The sequence below is a fragment of the Cervus elaphus genome, chromosome 1 (assembly GCF_910594005.1).
Source record: "Cervus elaphus chromosome 1, mCerEla1.1, whole genome shotgun sequence".
NCBI classification, from domain to species: domain Eukaryota; kingdom Metazoa; phylum Chordata; class Mammalia; order Artiodactyla; family Cervidae; genus Cervus; species Cervus elaphus.
Window position 1 is genome coordinate 69,296,775 of NC_057815.1, and position 25,663 is coordinate 69,322,437.

Genomic DNA, 25,663 nt, shown 5'->3' on the forward strand with positions numbered 1-25,663 from the left:
TGTTAATAACTAATAACATATTTTCTGTTGTTAAACCATCTTTGCCACCTGGGATATACTCTACTTGATTGTGATGTATTATTTTTTTGTATAGTATTGAATTTCATTTGCTAATTTTTTAAATTTACTTTATTGAAGTATAGTTGATTTACCATGTATCAATTTCTGCTTTACAGGAAAGTGATTCAGTCATACATATATATATATGTTCTTTTTCATATTCATTCCATTATGATTTGTTACAGAATACTAAGTATAGTTCCCTTTGCTATACAGTAGGACCTTGTTGTTTATCCATTCTACATATAATACATACCGTGGACATGAGTTGAGCCAACACTGGGAGATACTGAAGGATTAGCAGAGCCTGGTGTGCTGTATGTAGTCCATGGGGTCACAAAGAGTTGGACACGACTAAGCGACTGAAAAGCAACAGGTGTAATAGTTTGCATGTGCTAATCCCAAACTCCCTATCCGTCCATTTCTCAGCCCCTGTCCTCCTTGGCAACCACAAGTTCTTTCTCTATGTCTGTAAGTCTATTTCTATTTTTTAGGTAAGTTTGTTTGTGTCATGTTTCAAATTCCATGTATAAGTGATCATGTATGGTATTTGTCTTCTCTGACTTACTTCACTTAGTATGGTAATCTCTAGGTCTATCCATGTTACTGCAAATGGCATCATTTCATTCTCTTTATGGCTGCATAGTATTCCATTACACATACACACGCACTTTTTTGTTTTATTGAAGTGTAGTTGATTTGGGCTTCCTTTGGTGACTCAGTAGTGAAGAATCTGCCTGCAATGCAGGAGACCCAGGTTTGATCCCTGGGTTGGGAAGATCTGGAGAAGGGATTGGCAGCCCGCTCCAGTATTCTTGCCTGGAGAAGTCCATGGGCAGAGGAGCCTGGCTGGCTCCAGTCCACGGGGTCGCAGAGTCGGACACGACCGAGTGACTAACACTGACTAATAGTTCGTTTACAATGTTGTGATGGTTTCAGCTGTGCAGCACAGTAATTCAGTTACACATGTACTCCTCCTTTTTCAGATTTTTTCCCCGTATAGATTATTACAGAATATTGAGTAGAGTTCCTTGTGCAGCGCAGTAGGTCCTTGTTGGTTATGTGTTATTTATAGTAGTGTGAATGTCAATCCCATGCCCCTAATTTATCCCTCTCTTCCACATTTCCCCTTTGATAACCATAAGTTTGTTTTTGAAATCTGTGAGTCTTTGTTTTGTAAATAAGTTCTTTGATATCATTTTAATTAGATTCCATGATTTGCTAATATTTTTAGAATATCTACTTTTGTAAACAGAGATGAGGCTAGCCTATGTATACAATAATCTTTGTCTGATTTTGGTAACAGGATTATAACAGCCTTGTAAAATAAATTGAGGCTGTTTCCCCCTTCTTTTCTATTCTTTTGTATTCTCTGGAACAGTTTATGTACAACAGGAATTACCTATCATTAAAGTCTGAAAAACCTAATGGTTTTCATTTTTTGAGAGGGAAAGAATAAGTTTTTAGCTACTAATTTTTATGATGATTATGGGTCTGTTTATGTTCTATTTTTCCCAGTTCCTCCTTAAATCACTTCATTGTGGTTTCCAGTTCTCTCAGTGTACTGGAATTCCTCTTATCTAGGTAGGTGCCTAAAATTCAAATGTTGCCAAACCTAGCGTCACTTTTTCATCCTCAGCCTCGTCTGTACTTAGTGACATTTGGCCTTGCTGGCCATTCCTGCCTTCTTGATGCATCTTCCTTTCTTGGCTTCCACAGCACTATCTTCCCCTGGTTTTCCTCCTCTCAGCTGCTCTTTTCTGCCCATATTTCCTATTCATCCTCCTTTTTTTAATCAGTAAGTATGGAGAGCTGCACAGTTCTGAGGGTCTCCTCTCTTTTTCTCTCTGCTTTCTTCTCACATGATCTCATGCCCCGCTCTTGAAAGCTATCTACACGCTATGGCTCCTCATCTTGTTTTCAGTGTTAGCCTCCCCTGTGAGCTCTATAGTCAGAGACCTGCTTGATACCTCCCCTTGGAGTATCACAGGTACCTCAGCCTCAGCATTTAAAACTGTCCTTCCACTAGCCTTCTTCAGCTCAACAAATGACGCACTGTCTGCCCAGTTGCTCAAACCAGAGGAGCATTCCTTCCTTCTTTTCTTCACTCCTCCCTGATCCAGTCTAAGGAGGATCAGCAAAAATGCTGTTATCTCTACCCAAGTGTTCTTCCCACTATCTCTGCTGCTACCACCCCAGCCCAAGCCACCACCTGCTCTTACCCTGGCACTGCACTAGTCCAGTCTGTCTCCCTGGTTTCATTCATGTCCCATCTGTGTTCATTCTTCACAGTAGCCAGCATATCTTTTAAATTTTAGTTGTATCTTAATCACTCCCTAGCTCCAGTGGCTAGAGCAAAACCCAAGCTTTTTCCTGCCCCCGCCTCTCCCCCTGCTCTCACATATGGTCCTTATACCGGCTCCTCACGTCACACACTGTTGAGTATGTGTTCTCCCTCTTCTGTCTCTCCTACCTCCATCCATACCCACACCCTCATATATAGCGGGAACAGCTTTAGAAAAGGCACAGCAGCTTTACTGGCAAAGAATAGACCACTTGGCTAGTGTGCAAATTCATTTAAGAAATAGGATCTAGGTTTTGTGGCACATTGAGCTTGTACAATTAGGGATCCCTTTCAGGAAAACAACACAAAACAGAAAATACAAAATTATGGGGGAAAAATAAATATTTTAAGTGAGAAACAAAATCACAACCAGTTACTGGAACTTTAGAAATTAGATCCCTTTCTTCTGCAGTCTCTTTAGACAATTTACCCAAAATGCTTACATAGACGTGTTTCCTCATTGCAACCTGACTGTCTTTTCCCTCCTAAAACATGACCGTTTCCAGCAACTCTCCATTTCTGAGGTTCAGATAAATTAAATGACTTTCCAAGCATGGCTTCTCCATGAGCCTGTGGCAGTAAGACTGGAGTCTAGGTCTCCTGGCACTGACATGGTAAACCCATTAAGCCCCCAGTTCACACATCTGTATAGTGCCCCTTTATGCCAGCTATGCCAAGCACATTAACACTGAATGAATAGTAGACACCACTTTATGGTGCCGTAATGAGAAACGGACTGCTGAGACAGATGCAAAGCAGTGCAAAATGTCTGCCACATTACGAACCCAGGAAAGACCCTGTGGAAAGGCAGCCTGGAGGTTCCAAACCTAAACAAAGCTGGAACAAACACTTCAGCCTCAGGGGAAACCTGAGAATTTCCGAGAGCAGCCACGAACTGAGGAATTACCTCCCCAGCCTGTGCTCCTTAGGGCAAAGGGTAAAAAAACTCACGCTCCTAAGGGAGCCTCTTACATCTTTTGTAAAAGAAAACACTTCCATCCTCTGTGTGGTGGTTACCATTCACAGACTGGTCCCTGTGGAAGTAGATTGCTGTGTGTTCTTTTGGTGTCGAGAATTTCAAACTGGCTGACGATCAGTACAGTCACTGAATTCCTCCTTATGCTAAGCTTCAGAGTTGTGTGACAGCTTGTTTTGTTTCTTAAAAAAAAGACAGTGTGATTAAAATTACTTTAATGAAATTATTCTTTTTTCTTTCACATGACAGAATTCTTATCTAACGTCAAAGCATCTTACCTGACTAATCATAAAACTATCCCTTTTCCTCATGAACACAGTTACCTGGGGCGAAGTTCCCAGCTTTATGCTGATCCTTTCCAAAAGAAGTCTCCATTTCCTCATCCTCAAATCACTAACCTTGTTGTGACTGCCAAGCAACACAAATTGGAAAAATAGAATTTCAGCTCAGAGGTTGTACTCTTGAATGGTTTGGTTAAAAGCCACCACCATGCCACTTAAACATCCCATTTTTCCTCTCTTTTACTACTAACTAGAAGGTGGTCCAGGATTCCATTCGACGTGCTCATGCACAGCCGATGCTGAATTGTGGTCAGGGAAGCCCGACCGCTTCCCTGACATGCGAGCCACTGTTTGACAGCTGCCACTGAGACGATATGTTTAGCACTGAGAGGAAGATTCTGTGCTGTGCTGCTGTGAACAGACTGTGTGAGGGGGCTCCTGCATCCAGGTCCCGGGGACAGTCCTCAATTACATCTCTCCACTGTCTCTCACCCCAGCTCAACTGACCCCTAGACAGGCCTCCCTCATTTCTGACCTCAGTTCTTTTCTCAGATAAGTTCCCACCACCTAGAATTGCCTGCTTTGCCTCTGCTCTCGCCAAACGTTGATTTCACTTCAAGATCTAGCTCACATCCTACCTCATTCATTCATTTACTTAGCAGGTAGAGATAGCAGGTCCTCCCATGGTACCTTAGGTTCACTCTCCACCAAGTCTTACCCACCAGCTTCTGCGCAGCGATGAGCAGGCACTGAAATTGGAACAAGATGTGATAGACAACAGAAAGTATGAAGTACTGAAGGAAGGTGGAGAAGTTATCTGGAACATTCTTAAGGATGTCATTTACTTCCCAGTGTAAAGTGTGGGGTGTAGGTGAGGACTGGATAAGCCTTCACTAAGGAGATGGCATTTAGTGGACCTGGGACATGAGGAGGACTGGGGCATGTGAAGATTGCAGGGCAGGCCAGAGTGGGAAACAGTTGCCCAGTTCTAAGGAGCATATGAAGACTATGGGTTTGAATAGTAGCTCTACCACTCACTATCTCTGTGACTTCAGGCAAGTTTAAACTCTGCTTAAAAGTATCTGTAAAATGGAGATTATAGTGCCTTCCTGATAAAGTTGATATAAAGATTAAATGCATAAATACTTAGCATACTTCGTGGCACATAATAGTAACAAATGGTAAGTATTATTATAACTATATCATGGGTAAATGAAATCATAGTTGTCTCTTAAAAATTAAATCCATCCTTTATTATAGGTATTTTATTTTTCCTTTAAAATCTACAGTCATAAGAAAATATCTACAGTCATCTCCTTACAAATAGGTATAGAACATGGTTCTTGATCACATTTTTTAATAAAGGCTCATGCTGCTTTGTACGTTAGTGATACAAAATATTCACCATCTCCCTTCTACTTTTCCCCAAGTACTTAATACGACCTTTCTCTGAAGCTTTAGAGGAAAGTACCCCACAATTGTAGTTGCCTGCTTACTTTTTTGGTTACTTATTTTCTTAGGTTAACTCTCAGCTATAATTAAAAGTTATATAAAATGAAAAGTTTCTTTTTTGCAGAATTTACCATGTTTTTATTTAAGCTTATAACAACCCTGTGAAGGAGGTAGGGCAAGGATGATGATCACTATCTTACATATCAGAATACTTAGAAATATGAAGTGACTTGCCAAGATCACATGATAATAAGTGATGGAACTGGGGCCAGCAACGCCTTATCTGACTCCTAGTTGCATGTTCTTTTTGTCATGCCAGGCTGCCTCTTATTAGTTAGTGGCCATTCTTTTCCTTGTCTGCCATTCCCCAGCTCTCCTCCTCTCTCTCTCTGCCACTGAATTTCTAACACCTATTATTACCTTCCCCAGGGAAGCCCAAAGTCAAAGTCAAATCCAGAGTACTAGAAAAAAACCACTGCAAAATCAGACAGGAAGACATTCTTTGTTGCTTATTTTTCCCCACTTACCTCAGAGAGATAGGAAACTCATAAGAATCATAAAACTTTGTTAGAATTTAGAACTTTAAGACGAAAAGAAACAAAAATTATGATACGTTTCAACTTCATTGGTTAAGAAACAGGAAAGCTAAGGGAAACACATGAGTTGGCTTAAAACATGTTTGTCCACAGTGTTTGCCTTCCTGAAATTTCATTTTCTTTCTTTCAGAAAAAGACATGATAAAAGCAGGATTTTAGAACCATCCGCCCTGCTTTATACATGAAATGTTTTATTCTAAGTTCAATTTTTACTGACTATAAAGCTTCACAATACAGTGGAAGAAGCACTGGATTTGGGAATCAGAATATGTAGGCTCCAACTTCAGTTCTGTCATTTAATTTTCATAAATTTTTTGAGTATCAATTTTTTCAGTGGAGTTAATGGCAGCAGCCCTATTTCCCAAGCATCATTATATGGAACAAATGAGATAATGTCTGTCCAAGTGGTTTATAAACTAAAAAGGGCTATACAAAATATTATAAGTATTATTCATACATTTAACAATTCATTAAGCGTCTCCTCTACATACAGCACTATTCAGAAGACGAAAGAAAATTCAAAAGTGTGAGATTTTCCCGGCTTTTGCTTAGTTGACAGTTGTTTAGTTTATAATCTGAATGAGTAGATAAGACAAATTAAATATTTTGAAGAACAAGACTTACAAAAATATTCTCATGCATTGTTCCGTCTCGTTGTCACGTGGGACTCACAGCCTGAGCCCCGGCTTCAGTGGACAGTGTTCTGCAGTGATGGTGCTCAGCCATGAACTGACTTACTTGATGTTTTAGGACCAGGCATGCCATTTTTATTGAGGCTGCCTCAATTTCTGTGACCTTAGTGATGCTGAAATACTGAGGAGATGTATCCTTGGCTACTCTGCAGCTTGTTGGAATACTTCTGATTCCTTCCAGCATTAATGATGTGACTTTGGGAGAAGCAACTAGTGGCTTTACCTAAGGTCGTATCACTTCATTGGTAAAATCTCTAGATGGTGTTTCTGCTGACCTGTTTCTGATCTAGTTCTCTGTTCTTTTTTATAAATAGAATCAAGTTCAACAGTTTTTTAAATGAACAAATGATTAAGAAAGTAAGAAGTTTGACACATTTTAAGAAAATGGACTTTTTCAGTCAACTGAAAATTTTGGAACCCATCTTTCTTTAAAACCAGAAGGTAGTGATATAATAGTTCAGCTTTTAAGCCAAACCATCCACCTGTGAAAATGAGACCCTATCCTGTATTAACATATTTTTAAGTCTTATTTTTTAAAAGCAGATCTGTCTGCTCTCCTTCCCTCCATCATTTGCTCATGCTGAATTCAGAGCTAGTCTCTGGCAGGTGACCCAAGGGACTTAAAAACCATGTCATCTAGCTGACTCTGGTTTTTAAATTTAGATCAAATGACATTGTCTTTGAAGGCTCAAGAGTACTACTTAAGGTAGCCATATCAGAGGGGCGTGCCTTTCAAAGTACTCCTTACTGGCTGGCATCCTTAATATGAAAAGTGAAGGCTGGTCAAAAATAAATGAAAAGGAAAGTTTTATTGGAGTTATTTACTCTTAAGACAGCTATTTCAGACAGAACCTTGACAAGTTATCTCATTGCCTCTAGACAGGAATACACAAGGCATATGGGTATCTGTAGTATTTTAAAAGACCTTGGGGGACCAGGCTTCTTCTGTAACTCATTCCAGAATTTAAACACCCTCACTTCAGGAAATTCTTCCCTATATTTAACTTACAGGCCCCCTTCTGCGGTTAACACCCATTTCCGCTTTTCTCTGTCTCCAGTCAGGATGGAGAACAGCTGGCCAACATCCTTTGTGTGCTAACCCTCCATCAGTGAGAAAGTCATTTGGGTATCCCCAGGCTGCTTTTCTCACCCTCCAGCAGCCAAGTCTTTGAACCAAATTGAGATTTTTTTTTTCCCTGTTTTCATTTGTGCCTTGTTTCTCTCTCATCATTCTTTTTGATTATCAATGAATAAAATTTGGAAAATGTAAAAATACACAGATGAGGGGAAAACAATAGCCGTACAATCCAGGGAGGGAAACCACTGTTAAGTTAGTTTTCTACGTGTTACTTATACAGTCGAGATCATATCATCTATATCCCACTGAAATATAGTCTGAGCTGCATATGTAGAAACTTAAACATTTTCTGGCAGCCACATTGAGAAAAGGTAAAGGAATAGGCAAACTAATGTTAATAGTAGTTTTCCTGTAATTCTAAAATACCAACTTATTGGTGTGTAATCAGTATTTTTAATTATTAATATTTTACACTCCATTTTTATTCTAAACCCTCTAAATCCAGTGTGTGTTGTACTTTGACAGCACATCTCAAGCCCAGCTCGCCGCCGTGCAGGTACTCAGTAACGTGTAGCTGCAGTGTGGAAGCACAGTCCTTGCAGTTGTATGTACTGCTTTTTTGTCTGTCATATCTTAAGCCTATTACCAATGCCATTACCATATTTTTACATCATTTTAATGGCTGCATAATATTTCATCAATTAAACTTACTATAAGTGTATCTTTAGAAAATTTTGTTCTTCATAAGTAGCCATGGAGTGTTCTCTTTTTACTTCTTTTTTTTTTTTTCTTTCACATTAACTGAATGTTTCTCAACACATTGCCCAAAAACAACAACAACAAATTATTTCTTTTGGGTACAGTTAATCAAGTCCACTTATTCATAAAACAAATATATTCATTTAGTATCTACTAAGTGCTCTGTACTCCCTTGGACTGGGAAGTGGAGTAGTGGGTTTCAAAAAATAGAAGGCCAGGTCCCTTCCATACACTGTGTACAAGACTTGGCTCCACAGTTGGACTGTGCACATACTGTATTTTATTCTGACTTAAATATTCTTCCCTTCATTTCTTAACTCCCTCTGCACCTTAATATACACACACAGCCTGACTGATTGACTCTACCTTTTCTTTCAAAGGCCAGTCAAAGATAGTCACCTCTGCTGACTCCTCTAGGTGACTACTGGCTCCCTCCTCCATCATACAAAATGTATATTGTGTTCAGAGCACTGTGGTGTTCCAGCGATTGGCTAACTCTGTCTTCTCTACTAGAGTGGAAACTCTAATGATAGAAACCTTATTTTATGAGCCTCTTTATTCCCAGTGCCTAGCAGATCACAAGGGAGTGAATGTGGATTTCAGTACTGTCCACTGAAATATGTGTTGAAATACAAGTGATCATGTTAAGCATCAGTTGGATGGTATAATTACAAGTATTGATCAGGGAGTTCAGAGAGGTCATTTTAAATTGGCATATGGTTGAAGAAGACTTTAACAAATGAGGCAGGATTTGAACTGGGCTTTGGGAAGTGGTTATGCCTACATGAATTGGAGGGGAGATGCCCTATTGCAGGAAGTCTTGTTTTTCAGGAGGAATCCTTTAGCATGTATCAGCAGATAAATATCTTTCTAGATCTAAAACACTCTACTAAGTTTCAAGAAGGCTGACAGGGCTTTGCAGAATTAGTACCTCTGACTGCTTCATGTGATCTTTGAGTTTAAGCTGTGTTTCAACTCTGGAGATGTTAAAGGTCATTTTATATGATGCTTGTTCAGTAATCCTTCTGCTAGGGATAACTGTATATTTAAGAAGTAACATCATTATAGAAATATCAAATGACTGTTATTGCAAACCAGGTACCCTCCCAAAGCATTTTGAATGTATTATTTAGTTAACTCATTTAATCCTCACAACAATTGAGTGAACTAGGGCCCCTTTATCGTCTCTCATGTTACAGATGAAGCTGAAGCACAGAGAGGTTTGAATAATTTAAATGTGACACAGCCATCAAGTGGAGGAGCTAAGATTTGATCCCAGAAGAACAGTTTTAGGGCCTCTCCTTTAACCATTACTCTGTACAGCCTCTCTTCTAGCTGTGTTAAGAATAAAATGTTTTATACAGAGATCATTTAGCATCCGTGGTTCCAGAACAGGAATCCTGTCATTATAACCTTTCTCTAGTTCTCTCCATTCCTTTCTGACTGCTCCTTATCTCACTCGTAGGCTCCTGTTTTTCTGCCTCATCATGAAAACCGGAGCACTCAAGGCTCAGTCCTTGTCCCTCTTTCCTCTGATTTTATTCACCACCCCTGCCCAGTGATCTTATCTACAGCTGTTTTTTACTTATCACCCACACTGAATTGAAGCAAAAGTGTAACTCTTTAGCCCAGATCTCTTTTCTGATATTAGACCTCTATTCAGATTGCCTCCTGGACATTTTCATAGCACATTGTCTGTGCCCATGTTGTGTTTTTTTTCCTGTCTTCCACCAGAACCATCATAAGCCTCATGGTCTCCCAGGGCTGTGCTTTCAGCAAATCGAATCTCCATCCAGTCTTTCACACTGGCCAAGAAGCTGTTTGATTCTCCCTTTCCTCTTTAACTCCAACCTTTGCAACCTCTTCTGATTTCCCCTAATGTGCCTGTGTCTCTGTATCTGCACATTTCCACTCTGGCCCAAGCCTTCATCATCTCTTACCTGTACTACTGCGCGGCCTGTGGTCGGTCCTCCAGCATCCACTCCAGACCCCCTCCCATCTGTCCTCCAGCTTCAGAGTGTACCTGTCAAAATGCAGATCAATCGATTAGTGTCTCTCTCTTTCTCTCCCTACCCACTAGACAGACAGGACAGACATACACACTCCTAGCCTAAAACACTTTATGACTTAAAGAGAAAATTCTAAACATGGCCTCTGCATAGTCTGCTCTAGACCACATTTTTCTCTTCAGCTTTATCATCTACCAGGCTGCTGTTCACTTGATGACTTTTTGGGTCCTCAAACATTGTTCTCTTTCTTGATATAGGGTCTTAACATATCCTATTCCTTTTGCCTGGATGCTCTCACCTACCCATCCACCCTTCACCTGGTGAGGAAGTCTAGTCCTTCAGATCTTGGCCTTGGCTGGGTCAGTTCTGTTATAAGCTCTCTCAACCCATGATCGCTTTTGCACAGCATGTGTCAGAGGTGGTCATTTTATGTCTGTAATTTTTACATTAATGTCTGTCCACTCCCACTCTGATATAAGCTCCACAAAAGCAGGAGCCATGGCTTTTTTCAACCATTTTATCCCCGAAGTCTAGTGCACAATGCCTGGTGTATAGTAGACACTCAACATATATTTGAATGAGGGAGTAAATAATGTGTTGCTATGTTCTGTTTATACTGCACCTCTTATAGTAGTACAGAGGGCTCCAAGAGAGAAGCTTCCCAAGACATTATCCCTGGAGTCCCACAGTCTCTAAGCAGCGATTCAGTGACGGCTGTCATTCAAGCATTTCTTCCAAAGGCCTTAAGCATCTTTGGATACGGTGGCAAAGCTATCCATTTTTCTTTTAAAATAACAAACTGAAGTTGTTTCTTCTCATGGTGCGGTTCATGTCAGAGCTTATTAGAAATGAGATGGTGGTTCAGCTTTGCGATGTCTTTCAAAGACTTAATTTCACAGATTCTGTCATTGGTCTCTGGAGTCTAACGCTTCCTTTAGCGCTCTGTCTCTGCAAGTGTACTTTGTATATTCTTGATCAAGCTGGTCAAGGTCTTCCTGTAACTGGGCTGTGACATCGCTATTACTTTGGTTTCCCTGGCAAAAGTAGATTTTTTTTTTCCTAGTTTTCAGTACAAACACCTTATCACTCTCCCACATTTCAAGTGCTATCTAGATACTCTAAGGGTTTGTCAGGTAACCTTCCTGGCATCTCTGTTTCTACAGACCATGTTACAGTCCTTATAATGTTTGTTGCCTTGCCAGTGATTTCAGTATGTTATTTGTGTGATGATTTCTTAGAAGTGAAAGCTGATGGGTGCAGTGGTTGACCTCTCAGCTCCTGGGACCGTCTGTCTCTCTGGAGGATCACTGTTTATTCCCTGACCCCAAGGAACTCAGCCTTGAGACCAAGCGGGCCTCCAGGTGGGCTCCGGGCTGTGGGCACCCCTTCAGCCTCTGTTCATAACCTGTGCTGGGACCTCTGTTTTCCAAGCTGGACCCTGTTGCCCAGGACCATGGAGCCCCTCACATCACAGAGCCTGGGAAAATGGATTTCTTCAGCTTGCTTGGTTTTATCCTTTGCTGGTGGAACTTTCTGTTTCACAAATTCATCTCTCCATCAGAACTCCGTTTAAGTAAAATCTAAAGGCTCCCCTTGTTCAGTTATTCCTTTTTAAAACTGGTTTTATTTAGTCAGACTCTGGCAGGAAGCCTTCTAAAGTTGAGCCCAGGGGAAAAGTGACCATTGGTACAGATTTTAGCCTGTGCTCTGGCCCAAGATTGTTTCTATTTTTATTTTGTTTCTTGTTTTTGTTAACATCCAGGGCAAAGATTAAGCACTTTCACTTATCTGTAATGGTGAGAGGCCTTCAGATTGCTTGCCTGTGGCCAAGAGTTTACATGCTTAAAACTATTAACCTCCAGTGACCTCCTGGGAGATAAGATCTAGCTGTTCAGTTTGGCTTTTCCAAAAGAAGGCTCTGTGCTTCTACTTGATCTGAGATAGAAAAAGAAGAAAGATAAATCCCAGCCTTTGCTGGATTTTGAAAAAGGTTAGTAGCCTAATTTATGGAGGCTTTTTTTTTTTAAACTAACTTTATGTCATAATTTCTCAGCTGCCAAAAGACGTAATTCTACCTCAGCTTCGCCTTGGCAACCTGCTTTTGGCACTCAGTGCAGCCCTGTCATTGCTCTGCATTATTTAAGCAGTAATCTTTAAGAAGGTGAGAAACTATTATTGCTTTTTAGCACAGTTGACATGCTATTGGCACAGAGGAGTACCTAGAGCTTCAAACATTTCTAATGGCTGTAAACCAACTCAAACACCTCCATGTAGAGGTCTCACTGCCATGAGGTCATAGCTTGCTACAAGGGGGAGAAAGAAGAAGATCAAATGTTATTTAAAAGTGTGGGGTTTTTTCCTTCTTTTTAAGTATTCTTATTCCACTGAGTTGTAGCTGTAGATTTTGGCCAGGTTCCAGACAATCAAGATTTAGCATTTTGACCAGCTGTGATCTAGTAATGTTCCTCAGAGGAAACATTTTGTAGGAGGGAAAGACACATATTTGAGTCTGTGAATTGTACTCCTTCCTAATACTTTACAGTGTGAGATCTGGTTGTAGACAGATAAAACAAGTGCAAGCAAATCTGAGAGAGAACAGAGAAAAAAACTTCTGAAAGAGCTAAAAATTCACCCCAGCTTCAAGAATGCTCTTGAGGTGGAAAATCTTTACATTCTTTATTTCATTTTTCACTGAGTCTCCACATTTATAACAGTTCATGGTAGAATGTATGTTCATAATTGATACTTAGAATGTATTAGAATTCTTACAACAGCATAACAAGTCTTAGGAAGTAAAAATGCCCCACAAACTTAATGTAGGCAAGAAGAGAAGGAAAAGATTATCAAACCACTTGACCTAAAAACAGTATTCTGATTCTCATTCCTCCCTCTCATAGGAGTGGAGAGTGTTTTGGTGGCAAGTCCTATGGATTGGGAAAGAGAAGAAAATTAGCATTTATTTAGTCGGGCACCCTCTGTTAAAACACAGTTAAGACTTCCCTGGCGGCACGGTGGATAGAAATTCACCTGCCAACGCAGGGGACAAGGGTTCAATCCTTGGTTTGGAAAGATCCCACATGCCGTGGAGCAGCTAAGCCCACGCACAACTACTGAGCCCACGCACTCTAGGGCCGCCGTGCCCTGGAGCCTGTGCTCCACAACACGAGAAGCCCACGCACCGAAACGAAGAGCAGCCCCCACTCCCCGCAACTAGAGAAAGCTCGCACAGAAAGCAGCAAAGACCCAGCGTGGCCAAAAAAAGAAAACCACAATTAGTTTCTTTGTGATTTTGGGCAGGTTACCTAAACTCTGTGCCTCAGTTTCTTCATCTGCAAAATGAGGATGATTTTCTTAATACCTCATAGAGATGTGAGGATTAAATGAGACCATGTATAAAGCTGTCAATAGAATACTTCATACCACTTCATAAATATCAGTTGCTATTGTTTTATTATTAATAGTTTATGGAGTACCTACTCATTGTACTAAGAATTTTACTTGTAGATCCCATTTAATCCTAACTGCAACAACTGTTAGATGGATATACCCACTTTACAGGAGACGAAACATAGGTTCAGTGCTTCACCAGGCTCACATATTTCATAATGGCAGAGCTACGTGTGAGGGTCTGGAATATTATATATGGGAGATGGGGAAATGGGAACACATTTTGAACCAATGCTTCCGTACCTCTTTTCCTCTCTCTCAGTCCCTTTTCTATAAAAAGAGGCTATAGCTTCAGGCAATAAAACCCACAGAAAAGGAAGAGGGAGCAAGAGTGGTGGGGCAAGGGTCGTGGAGTCCAGTGAGCTGGTTCTGCTGTCTCCCAGTTAGCTTCACGGCAAGATATGTGTATAATGGTTATAGAAGTACTAAACAGAGTCCTCCTCATTTAGCTTGGGGAAGCAGAGAAATTCTCCCTTTTATTAAAATTCCCTTTCCCTGAACCTGTATTCTTATAGAAAAATGACACCTCAGAGGTTTGGGGACAGTAAGAATGTGGCTCACAGATTCTGGGGAGCTCCTGTCGTCCCATAGCATTTGGTAGATCGTGTAAATAGAGGCAGTTGAGCACGTCCACTAGGTTCAAAGCCTTCCCCACCCCAGGTTCTCAGGAACAAGCTGGAATGAAGTTTCATCCTGAGCAGAATAAACCTCCTGATTTAGTCCTTTCTCCTCCACGCTCATGCTTGCCTTGACTCCTTATCTTCATGCAGGCAGCTCTCCCTGATGTGCAGGAGTGGAGATGTGGGTATGTGGGAGGAGTTCTGAGTTTGTTCCTGCTTTAAACAGTATTTTGTATAGAAGAAAACAGTAGAAGGAAGGAGATCTAGGTTCTGGTCTTTCCTCTGCTAACTGTTACCCTGTGTTACTATCTAAGATGTTAATGTCTTTGAGTCTCACTTACCTCTTCTGTGGGCCTCAGACAGCAAAGAATCTACCTGCAGTGCAGGAGACCTGGGTTTGATCCCTGGGTTGGGAAGATTCTTGGGGAAGAGAATGGCTACCCACTCCAGTAGTCTTGCCTAGAGAATTCCATGGACAGAGGAGCTGGACTACCGTCCATGGGGTTGCAAAGAGTCAGACATGACTAGGCAACTAAGTTTTTTTTTTAACCTCTTCTGTAAAATGAGGCTAATACTTTTGGAATCCAGAGCCTAGGGAAGCAAATAATAATGACAGAAACCACAATTACAGCTACTAATGTCATCAGTATATATGGCAGGCATTCTGCCACGGGTTTGAAGTGTGTTGTTTAATCTTTACCACAGTCCAATAATCTATTTTAAAAAGAAGAAAACTAGAGCAGAGAGAAGATGACTGCCTATAGTCCTATAACTAATAAGTGGTGAATTCAGCCTTAATTTATAGCTCCAAACAAACAGGATCAATCATGGTTGCCAATCCAGAAGTTTGAGCATCCTTTCTCATCATCACTACTATCTCCAGATAGCTCTGGACGTAGCTGAAGAGATAACAAAAGTAACTGACTACAATAAAGACAGAATGAAAAAGAAATTAATGACCTTAATTTAGAGACATCAGAGAAGACTTGATCCAAAGAAGCCAAATTTAAACCAGACTGTCCTCCTTGACCTCTAAACTCTGAACCACTTGGCTTCTCCCTCACATGCTGTTGTCAGGGATCCTAAGATATCCTTTTGTGCTTGTAGCAGAAAAGAGTATTATTATTTAACAATCCCTGATATGATTCAGTTATTCAGTCTATGTCCTGTTTCACTAAACCATGGCCTAGAAAGTTTGTAATTACAGTATCTTTGGGTTGTTGTTTTTGAATACATTCCTTTTAATTATAGTGTTAAACCCCAAATGTCATGTTTCCAGTTTGGACCTAAGCCAAGCTGAAGGAGACATCCATTCAAAGCAAACAGGTGATAAGGAGACTGTGCAGTGAACTTCCAGGACTCTGTCCAATTGCTAGTCCTCAAATCTAGAGCCTTAGAACAAGGGACCTGTGGCTGGAGTGGTGGATAAAGAAATGCCACATTTTCTGCTGCACCTGCTCCTCCCCAGAACACTCAGATTTACTTTAGTTGTTTCCAGGAGTAGAAATTATAAGTTATTCATCACAATTTAAATAATGTAATAATTTTGTTTGATAAGTAAATTGTCAATTGCCTTTAAAAATTGGTCTTAATAATTAGTAAGTCTTAAGGATTTCAACTTCTTCCATCTTGATAAAATATGTATGAAGCCAGACTCTAATCAGACCAAAAGAATCTTGAAAGCTTTTGGGCATCTGCCTTTTTAATTGCTGCCTTTCTCTTTTTAGGCAATAGTAGAGGTAAAATGTTCCTTTTTTTATGGTAAGAATTTAGTTAATACCAAAACGTGTAATGAAGATTCCTTCTAGAAACCTTCTATTAAATATGAAAATTTAAAAATTATTTTATTAAAAACCTATGCATTGTGTTTTTATACAGCAATACAACAGTTTAATATAAAATTTTAGAAATATCTTAAATCCACAAACATAAGGAAATGGTTAAGTAACTTCTGATATTTCATTTAATGGAGTAGCCACTTAGAATTGTTTACCAAGAGGTTTTAATAACTTCCAACAACAGGATACAGAACTGTGTGTGTGTATATATATATATTTATATATATATATATATATACTGAAAACACAACTTTCATTTTTTGTTTGATTGGTTTTGTATCTTTTTAAAATTAAACACATATATAAAAATCAAAGTCTACAAGGAAAATATCCAAATAGTGGTTATTTGATGGCCAATAGGCTTTTGACTGATTTTTAGTTTTTAATGTGGTTTATATTTTTAGTTGTCCAGGGAGAATAAATTATTATAATAATTTAAAATTCATGTGTGTTTGTATATATTTTAATACATTCAATGCTTGAGCTATTTAAAGCTCAGCTATCTTAAAAATTTGGAACATTGCTAAGGTCCTGGAAGTAATAAAAAAATTAATTCTGAGCAGCCAAAATTAATCTTACAAAACTCATATAATTATGCATATTGTACCCAGGATATCTGCTGGTCCATCTCTCAAATCCTGTTTATTCTTGCTTTGCACACAATTCTCAAGACAGCTACTTTATAAGAACACAACAAATAAGACACAAACATCAAAAAGAGAAGCCCTTGCAGGCAAGAACACTGACTTGGCCGCACGTAACAGCCTGACAGTGAGAGAGGACATACAAAAGCCTGAGTGCAGACTTCAGACTCAGAAACGCAACCCTGAAAGGCCTGTAGTCGCTCTACTATGTCATAGTCAGTAAGACGTCTTCATGCTGATGGCCCACAGTTATCAAGAAAATACCTTGTTAAACTGATAAATGAGTAGATTCATGTATATGTATAACTGAATCACTTTACACCTGAAACATCACAACATTGTTAATCAACTATATTCCAAGATAACAAGTTTTAAAAAGTTTTTTAAATTAAAAAATATATATCTTTTTTTGTTCAACTTACTCTTTTTAAGATCATAAGAAAGACTAGTAAAAAATTTTTGAAAGGTTTCATGGCACATAGCTGCAAATGGGGGGAAAAAGACAGTGTGTGATTGTTAGGGTAAACATTAGACCTGTAGACTTCCTTATTTGTCTAATACCTCATCTTCTTACCATTCTTAAGAGGGAATGTTTTATTGTTACTTGGGTTTTCTAAATTGTATTTGATACTGTCTTTACCTCAGTTCTCATAAAAATTCAGAGAAACTGGAAAAGATCCCAGAATCAGGATGTCAGCAAATGCCAAAGTCTCCACCTAGCAAAGCCTTTGAATCCATGCATCAAAATAGGAGTAACATCAATAAGGACCTACTGTACAGCACAGGAAACTCTACTCAATATTCTGTAATAACCTATATAGGAAAAGAATCTGAAAAAGAATGGATATATGTGTATGTACAACTGAACCACTTTGCTGTAACCTGAAACTAACACAACATTGTCAGCTATATTTAAAAAAAAAAAAAAAAGTAACACCCCAGAGCTTAGCTATAGGTTGGGTGGGTTAAATGGGAAGGCCTGTGTATAATGGCATTTAGCTTGATATCTGGCATATCAGACATTGGTTCTTAGCAAATGTTAGTCGAATGTAAATATGATTTTCCCACATGGGATGCAAATGACTGTGTGGGCTCTAGAGTCAGATGTGGGTTCTGCAACCTTGAAGAAATCTTCCTAACCTCCTACCTGCCTACCTTTTTCACAGGGCAGGGGTGAGAATTAAGCATTTTGGATGCTCAAGAAAATGGTAGTTCCCTGCTCACTGTAACTGGGGGCAGTTTGGGGGAAGGATGGGGGGTTTCATACTTTTATTACTTTTTTGTCATGCAAAGTTGAGGAGAGCTTTCGAGGAGTCTCAAAGACAACTACAAAAACCCCATTGTTCTTGTGTCATAGCACTGCTTGTTACACTGTTCCTCATGCCCTTTTATCGGCCCACCTGGAGCCCAGCTGAGAGAAGCAGAGCAGGGTCCCCCAGGGAGGGAGGGTGGATGGTGGCAGGGAGGGTGTCAAGTCATTCAGCCTCCATAGCCTTAAGTAGTTTAAGCACCTGGCCTGGGGTCGCATACCAGTAATGTAACCTTCAGTGTTCTGGGCAGGCTCACCTAGTGCTTCTCTGCCTTCCTGGGTGGGGTGACAACTGAAAGCGTGGCCCATCTGCCCAGAATAGACTTGTCTTTGGGTGGTGCTGATGCTGTTTTGGTTTGATTACCTAGGCCCCCTGCAAAATCATGTAGAGAAGGGATACTGTCAGCAAGTAGCAGAGTGAAAACAACAAGGCTGGCAAAAATGTGCAACTTTATCCCATTACTGTGAGTTTTGACAACATAGTAACTGAAAACCTAGATTAAGGCCAACAGGTTTCGCTCTGCTTTGTTTTTCTTGAGAACTAAAAACAGTAATTTACTAGTCTACTTGCCTGGTTCTATATGTGCCCCAGTGAGCACCCCTGATTATGAAATCACTCCTGGCACCAACACTTACAGCCAAGCAAGGGAGTCTGGTGGGTGCATAGATTAGAAGAAACCTTGTGGTTGCCTTTTCTCAAGAAGAATAACCTTTGCTTAGACCACAGGGATAAGCCAGCATCAGAAAAAAATCTGAGAGGAGAGGGAGCAGGGAGCTGGCTGAAGGGTTTGTGGCCATGGATACAGGTAGAAAGAATCCTAGATCCTTTCTTCTTTTGCAGGGCACTTTTCATGTCTGTAATTTGAAAATATAATAGAGTACGTACAGTATATATATGTGGGTGTCTTTCTCCTCTATGTGTCTTTCTCCTATAAGATTGGAAGCGCCTCAGAGGGAGGGCCTGCTCTGTGTTACATCTGTTTCCTGTCCCCACGGCCTGGCCTGGCACATGTAGTAGCTATTCTTTGGATGAGTATAGTTTCAAGTCAAACCTCCGCTCCTGCCTAGTAGCTCCCTTTTTTGTGAGCCATTTCTCTGTGTGATTTCTCATCTGAAGAACACACGTCACATGGACCTTGTGTTCATACCTCCCTGTGTCTCTGGACCCGGTTTGTTCATACAGCTATATTGAAGCTTATAGCTTCAGCCAAGCATGATGTCTGGAACTGTGATCAGTACTCCAGGGGTGGCTTCACCAGTCCAGGATATAAAATGACCATCATTTCCAGAGTCTGGATACTCTATTTCCATTAACTAATTATTATTTATTATTTCAGATTTAGAGTAATAATGTATACCCTGCTTTGACAGGGTTTTTGTGAAGACCAAGTGAAATGATGTATATGAAATTACTTCAGAAACTATAATGCTTTGTATAGCCAAACAGTGATTATTATTGCTGGCCCAAATGTATCTTCCTGAGAAAACTTAAGTTTGAAGGAAGATGAAGACCAAGTATTAACAAAACATGTGCGACTACCATTATACAGGAGAGGTCACTTCCCAAGTTAATTTTTCATGAAACACACACACATCTCCTTGGTCCTCTCTCTGCCAGCTGTCTAACACAAGGTGATTAACATTTGGGTATTGCAAAAGCTATTGACCATTGAGTTATGAGTCATGGCTTTTAGTCCAGCCTTGCCCCTGCCTCGCTGAGGTTATCATGGACAAGTCTTTGAAGTTCTCTGCCAAATGACAGTATCTATTTTATGAAAGTAAAATAAGACTTGGAATATTAGAAACAAGAATATTGGTAGCTCTACAGACATATGAATATGATCACATCCACATATATTTTTCTTTCCAGATCCAATCCCTCCAGTTGCCTTGGCTCCTCCCCATATGACATGGCCTCTGCCCTCCGCCCTGTCCTGGGCACTCCCCTCTGCATATATTTTAGTATGTCTTGTAGCCTTCTTAAAGGAAGTTCCCAATGCTGAACTCATAATACTTTGTTGTATCTTGCATTTGGACACTACAGTTACTACTAAGATTTAAGTATTATCAGTTTGTATTTTCTCAAACTTGAACATATTATTTCCTATCTCTTGATCCAGAAGGTTTAAGCTAAGTTCTGAAGTTGAAAGTAACTTCTCATTTTTCTTTGTCTTCTAGTGACAGACATCACACCTCCAGTGCAATCCCTGTTCCAAAGAGACAAAGCTCCATATTTGGGGGTGCAGATGTAGGCTTCTCTGGGGGGATTCCTTCACCAGACAAAGGATACCGGAAACGGGCCAGCTCAGAGAATGAGAGACTCCAGTACAAGACCCCTCCCCCCAGTTACAACTCTGCACTAGTCCAGCCTGTGACCCCTGTGCCCTCCACGGGAGAATCTGACAGAAAGACCGCGTCTCTATCTTCCTCCTTGGACACCTCCTTGGACCTCTCCAAAGAAAACAAGAAAAAAGGGGTAGATCTGGGCGACAGCTTAAATGGAGGCCACGTGAGTGTGAACACTAGCCAGGAGCAGGGACAAGCCCTCTCGGGGCCTCCGGCCACAGTCAACGGCACCCTTCTGCCCAGTGAGCAGGCCAGCTCCTCCGGCTCCCAGCTCCCCGGGGGCTTCCACCCAGTCTCGGAAGCCGAGCTCTGCTGCACCGTGGAGCAAGCAGAAGAGATCATCGGAATGGAAGCCACAGGCTTCACCTCGGGCGATCAGCTGGAAGCATTTAACTGCATCCCTGTGGACAGTGCCGTGGCAGTGGAGTGTGATGAACAAGTTCTGGGAGAATTTGAAGAGTTCTCCCGAAGGATCTATGCACTGAACGAAAACGTATCCAGTTTCCGCAGGCCACGCAGGAGTTCTGATAAGTGAAGCGAGCGGACAGATGGTAGGACCAGGATGGAGTCACTGCTTGAAATGAGGATAAAGCTGCACTGGTTACCCTTTGTAGTAATTATGACACAAAATGAATATTAATGGAGGATATTCCTCAGAAAAATAGACTTTGTGAATCAAGGAGGGACTCAGGATCATTGTGTATCAATGGGCCAGACAAAGTTAGATTTTGCTTGCAAGATTTTGCTTTTCAGGCCTGACAATTGTTTTAAGGCAAAAGTCACTCTCTAGCTTGAGTCACCTTATAGGCATTTGTCTGCTTTTTTATTTACACTTATATGTTATCCTCAGAGGGAAGATGATAATATATAAATAATATAATGAACTCGCCTTTAGATTCTCATAGCATTTGCCCTCACCATAGTTTATGAAACTTTTGGGAAAATTGAATATTCAGTAAAAGGTCTCCACCACTGACTGAAGGATCTTTGGCCATCCATCAGGTTGATGAGTAAGAAGCACAATGGTCTCGTATACAAAGGCCCATTGGCCTCTGCCCCCAGACTCCACAGTCAGCCCAGCTGTTATGCCATTGGCACAGTAGATGTCTTGTGTATCCTGACCACAGAGGACATCACATTTGCTAGTTCTTTAATGCAGTTGCCGTGACCTCCCACCTCTTTCAGTCAGCCATACCCTTGATGCAGCCCTCAGATTATCTGAAAAACCTCACCTCTGGAGGATCCCTCTGGGGACCCTCAAGGACCCTCCCCCACAAGGTTATTATAGTCAGACAACATTAAGTTCCCTCTGGGGGCCAAAGTTTTTATGTGGGCAGATGCTGTTGTCAAAAACTGGCTGTGCTTTCTGGCAATGCACTCACCGTATAGAAATCCCTATATGTAAATCCCATGTTAATTTATTAAATTTCAGTTAGAAAGGAGGCATTGTGTATGATGAAATATACGTAGGGAGTCAGGCTGTCCAGTGTGCAAACTGCAAGGCAGTTGATGTAGTTGGATTCAGAGACTAGATGAGGCATAGAATACTATTGGTATGTGTGCAATTGCATAAATATTAAATTATGTTTTTGAAGTCCATTTTCATTCCTGGAGCTCAGATTTCATTTGCTATTGTTGTATACTTTATATACCCAAGGACATTGCCTCAGGGTTGCAAGCTCTTTAAGGAGATTTTATGCTTATATCCATGTATTATATAGAAGAATAAAAATTGAGTTTATTTCACTCAACCTGATTTTTTCCCAACTTTGAAATTCCTCTTGAACCTACATCTCCATATGTTACATCATGACAGGACTAGCCTGAACAAAACCTGTGGCTGTATCTAAGCTAATGTTGACTTCATTTGAGTTTACATATTGTATATAGCAACACACATCACAGGTGTACTCTGCAATAGCTCATTCGTCCTACATAACAATTTAACTCATAGGTTTCATAATCATTGTCATACTTCGTCCAAGCATTCCTCGGCTCAGTTTTAATATATAGCTACATTGTTAAATGGAATAGTTCATGTTGTTATTTTTTCATGTAAAGAACTCACAGAATCATTGCATGACAGACAGACCCAACTTGCAAGCAATTAAAAGCTTTAACTTGATCTGAAGAAATCCATCTTATTTCTCATAAATAGGTGGAACTACTCCAAACCTGGAGCAGAAGCCATCTGTAGAGTCATGGCTTCTTTGACAGTGTACTGTCATTCATTTTAGAGTCAGTAAGGGTGGAGCTAGACATGGTCTTAGATGTACATCCGACTGGGCTGTGGGTCCTCCAGTGAAGCAACATCTACCTCCCAAGCCCAGAAGAAAGGCTTTGAAGGACTCTGTTAGTACTGAACAGTGGAAGGTGAATCACATGTGATTTTTGGTTCCTCAGATATGGGAGAGACCTTTAAATAAACTCCATGCCAAACTCAAAGACAAAGTACATTCCATTTAGGCCCTGAAGCCTGGCTCCTGGCACCACCAAGCGGAGTGACCACATATAGGAGCACCCATGTTTTACAGTGTTCATCTCAGGTTCCACAAAACCAAGTAGAGCCTGGCGCTCTGGGATTTTGTCAGTCAGTCTCCCATTTATGGACTCCCGGATTCTGGGGTTCACAGCCTTTCACCCCCACAGCATGGAACCCCACCATTGAATGTGATCAGGTAGCACAGAACTGATGGATGGTTACCTGCACATTTTCCTGATCTACACTGTGTCCAATGATGTTATGCCTCAAAACACCACTTGTAGGTTTGGGTTTGTTTAGATTTTGGGTTTTCATTGAGTTTGTTTGATGTCTGCAGCTTTTGCCATACTTGGATATATGTAAATCCTACAGCATTACATTCTCCAGGAATAAATCTCTGACATTTCCCAAAGCTGCAGAATTCATTTTGCCTCTGTTTAAAGTGGCCAAGGCCAAAATATGGGATGAAGTTATTATCTCCTACTAATCTTTGTAATTATTCTTGTAAACCACTAAAAAAACAAAATTGCTTTGAGAATATAAGTTGAAATGAAAACTCAGTCCTGTCGATTTCTGAACTGCTAAGGGCCCTTTCAGTTTTCATGTAGCCGAAACACTCTCTAACAGCCAGCAAATGTTATCAGATGAATATTTGCTTGTGTTTTCTCTCTCTACTTCCCCGTTACCCACTTTAAAAATTCCAGAGATTTTTTCCCCCCAGAATATTAGTTTTGGAAGATTGTATCCAACTATATTTTTTTAGCAGTTCTAATGGTGCCCATTTATCCTGACCTAACTGGTTATTTAAATAATTTTTTAAACCACCACCAATAATAAATGGCATGTGAAACTGATCTGTTGGTAATTGGAAGAAAAGTCAGCATCTGTATTTATAAAATAAAATTGATTAGTATTTATTTTGAGAGTAAAAGTGTATGTTATTTCCCTGTGATGTTTGAGTCCTGTCTTCTTCATTGTTTTGAATTTCATATTAAAGCGGAGTTAACTATGAAAACCTCATTATTAAACAGTCTGCCAGCCATTCCACATTTACTGAACTAGCCCCCCTTCCACTTTGAAAGGGACTGGACTAAACAAGTTTATATGAAAATTAATCAACCTTGACCCCTGCCACAGTCCCCAGTTGGGAGTGAGGGAAGGAAGGGTGGCATAGGTAAATTAACAATTAAGTACAATTCAGTGTGATAAATTCTATGATGGAGAGATGTGTAGCCATGCTACAGAATTCAGAGGAAGTTATTCTGACTCAAGGATTAAGAAAGGGTCATGAAGTTAATACAGATGAAAGATGTATGAGACTTCACATTACAGATGGAGGGAACAGCATGGGCAAAGGCCCAGAGGCAGGGCAGGGCCGCATGCATATTTGCAAAACTGCAAGGAGTTTGCTGTGCTTGGGCCCTGAATGGATGTGAGGAAAGGTAAGGGGAGAAATTGAATTGTGGGCCCATGGGGGAAGGACTTAGGATAAAAAGTGAAGAGATTTGGATGCATGCTATGGACGACTGACCAGTAACCTTTCCAGTCTTTAAAATAGAAGAGTAACTTGTTTAGATGTGAATTATAACTAGCAGCCAAGTTGAAGCTGGACTCAAGTGATACTCTTCTTAATCTTCTATACCATTTAGTTTCAGGGGAAAAAAAAAAAAGCCTCTGAAAAAAAAGGTCCATCCTTGTGTTCCTAATGGTTTCGGGGTAAGGAATGAATAATGAACTGGATTTTTACCATGTGGTACAAAGGGCAGCCAGCATCTATTCTTTAGAAGCTAGATTCTGAATGCCCCAACTCAGCCACTTAGACGTTAAGACTCCGGTCAAGTCACTGAACTAAGGACTCCTCAGTTCTTGATCTGTAAAGAATTGAAGAGAACTCTGCCAGTATGTTTGTATAGGACCTACACCATCAATGTTGGTTCCTTTTTGTCCTGTGGGAGACCGTCGCCTAGTGACAGAAAGGATACCTGAAACCTGTTGTCACCATTTCTTGTCCTAGCACTTGAGCCCAGCCACTTCTCTGAATCTGGCTCTTAATCTGTCATGTGGGGATGATACCTCACACCAGTCAGAATGGGTGTCATCAAAAAGTCTACAAATAATAAATGCTAGAGAAGGAGTGGAGAAAGGGAACCCTGCTACACTGTTGGTGGGGAGGTAAATTGGTACAGCCACTATGGAGAACAGTATGGAGGTCCCTTAAAAAACTAAAAACAGAGTTATAATAATGATCCACCAATCCCACGCCTGGACATTTATCCGAGAAAACCGTAATTCGAAAAGAGTCATGCACCCAGATGTTCATAGCAGCTCTATATACAATAGCCAAGACATACAGACACAACCTAAATGTCCATCGACAAGATGTGGTGTGTATATGAATATTAGTCATGAAAAATGGCATTTGCAGCAATATGGATGGACCTAGAGATTATCATACTAAGTGAAGTAAGTTAGAAAAAGACAAGTATCATATGATATCACTTATATGTGGAACCTAAAAAAATGACACTTAGCTGTGTCAGAATCACAGATGGAGAAAGCACAGTTGCCAGGCTGTATAGGAGTGGGGAGGGATAAACTGGGAGATTGGGATTGACGTATACACACTACTTTGTGACCCCGTGGACTGTAGCCCGCCAGGCTTCTCTGTCCATGGGATTTACCAGGCAAGATACTGGAGTAGGGGATCTTCCTGACCAAGGGATCGAACCC

General features: G+C 40.5%; 1 protein-coding gene across 4 annotated transcripts in view; it reads left to right on the top strand.

Moving 5' to 3' along the window:
* UVRAG (UV radiation resistance associated) overlaps positions 1 to 23,850 on the top strand; it is a 319,155-nt gene extending 295,305 nt beyond the window's left edge. For all 4 annotated transcript variants that reach the window (XM_043907751.1, XM_043907741.1, XM_043907747.1 and 1 more), the window contains one exon: positions 20,284 to 23,850. In XM_043907751.1, the coding sequence (XP_043763686.1) occupies positions 20,284 to 20,986 (703 nt within the window). In that variant the 3' untranslated portion in view covers positions 20,987 to 23,850. The remainder of the gene's footprint in view (positions 1 to 20,283) is intronic.
* The last annotated feature ends 1,813 nt before the right edge of the window (positions 23,851 to 25,663 follow it).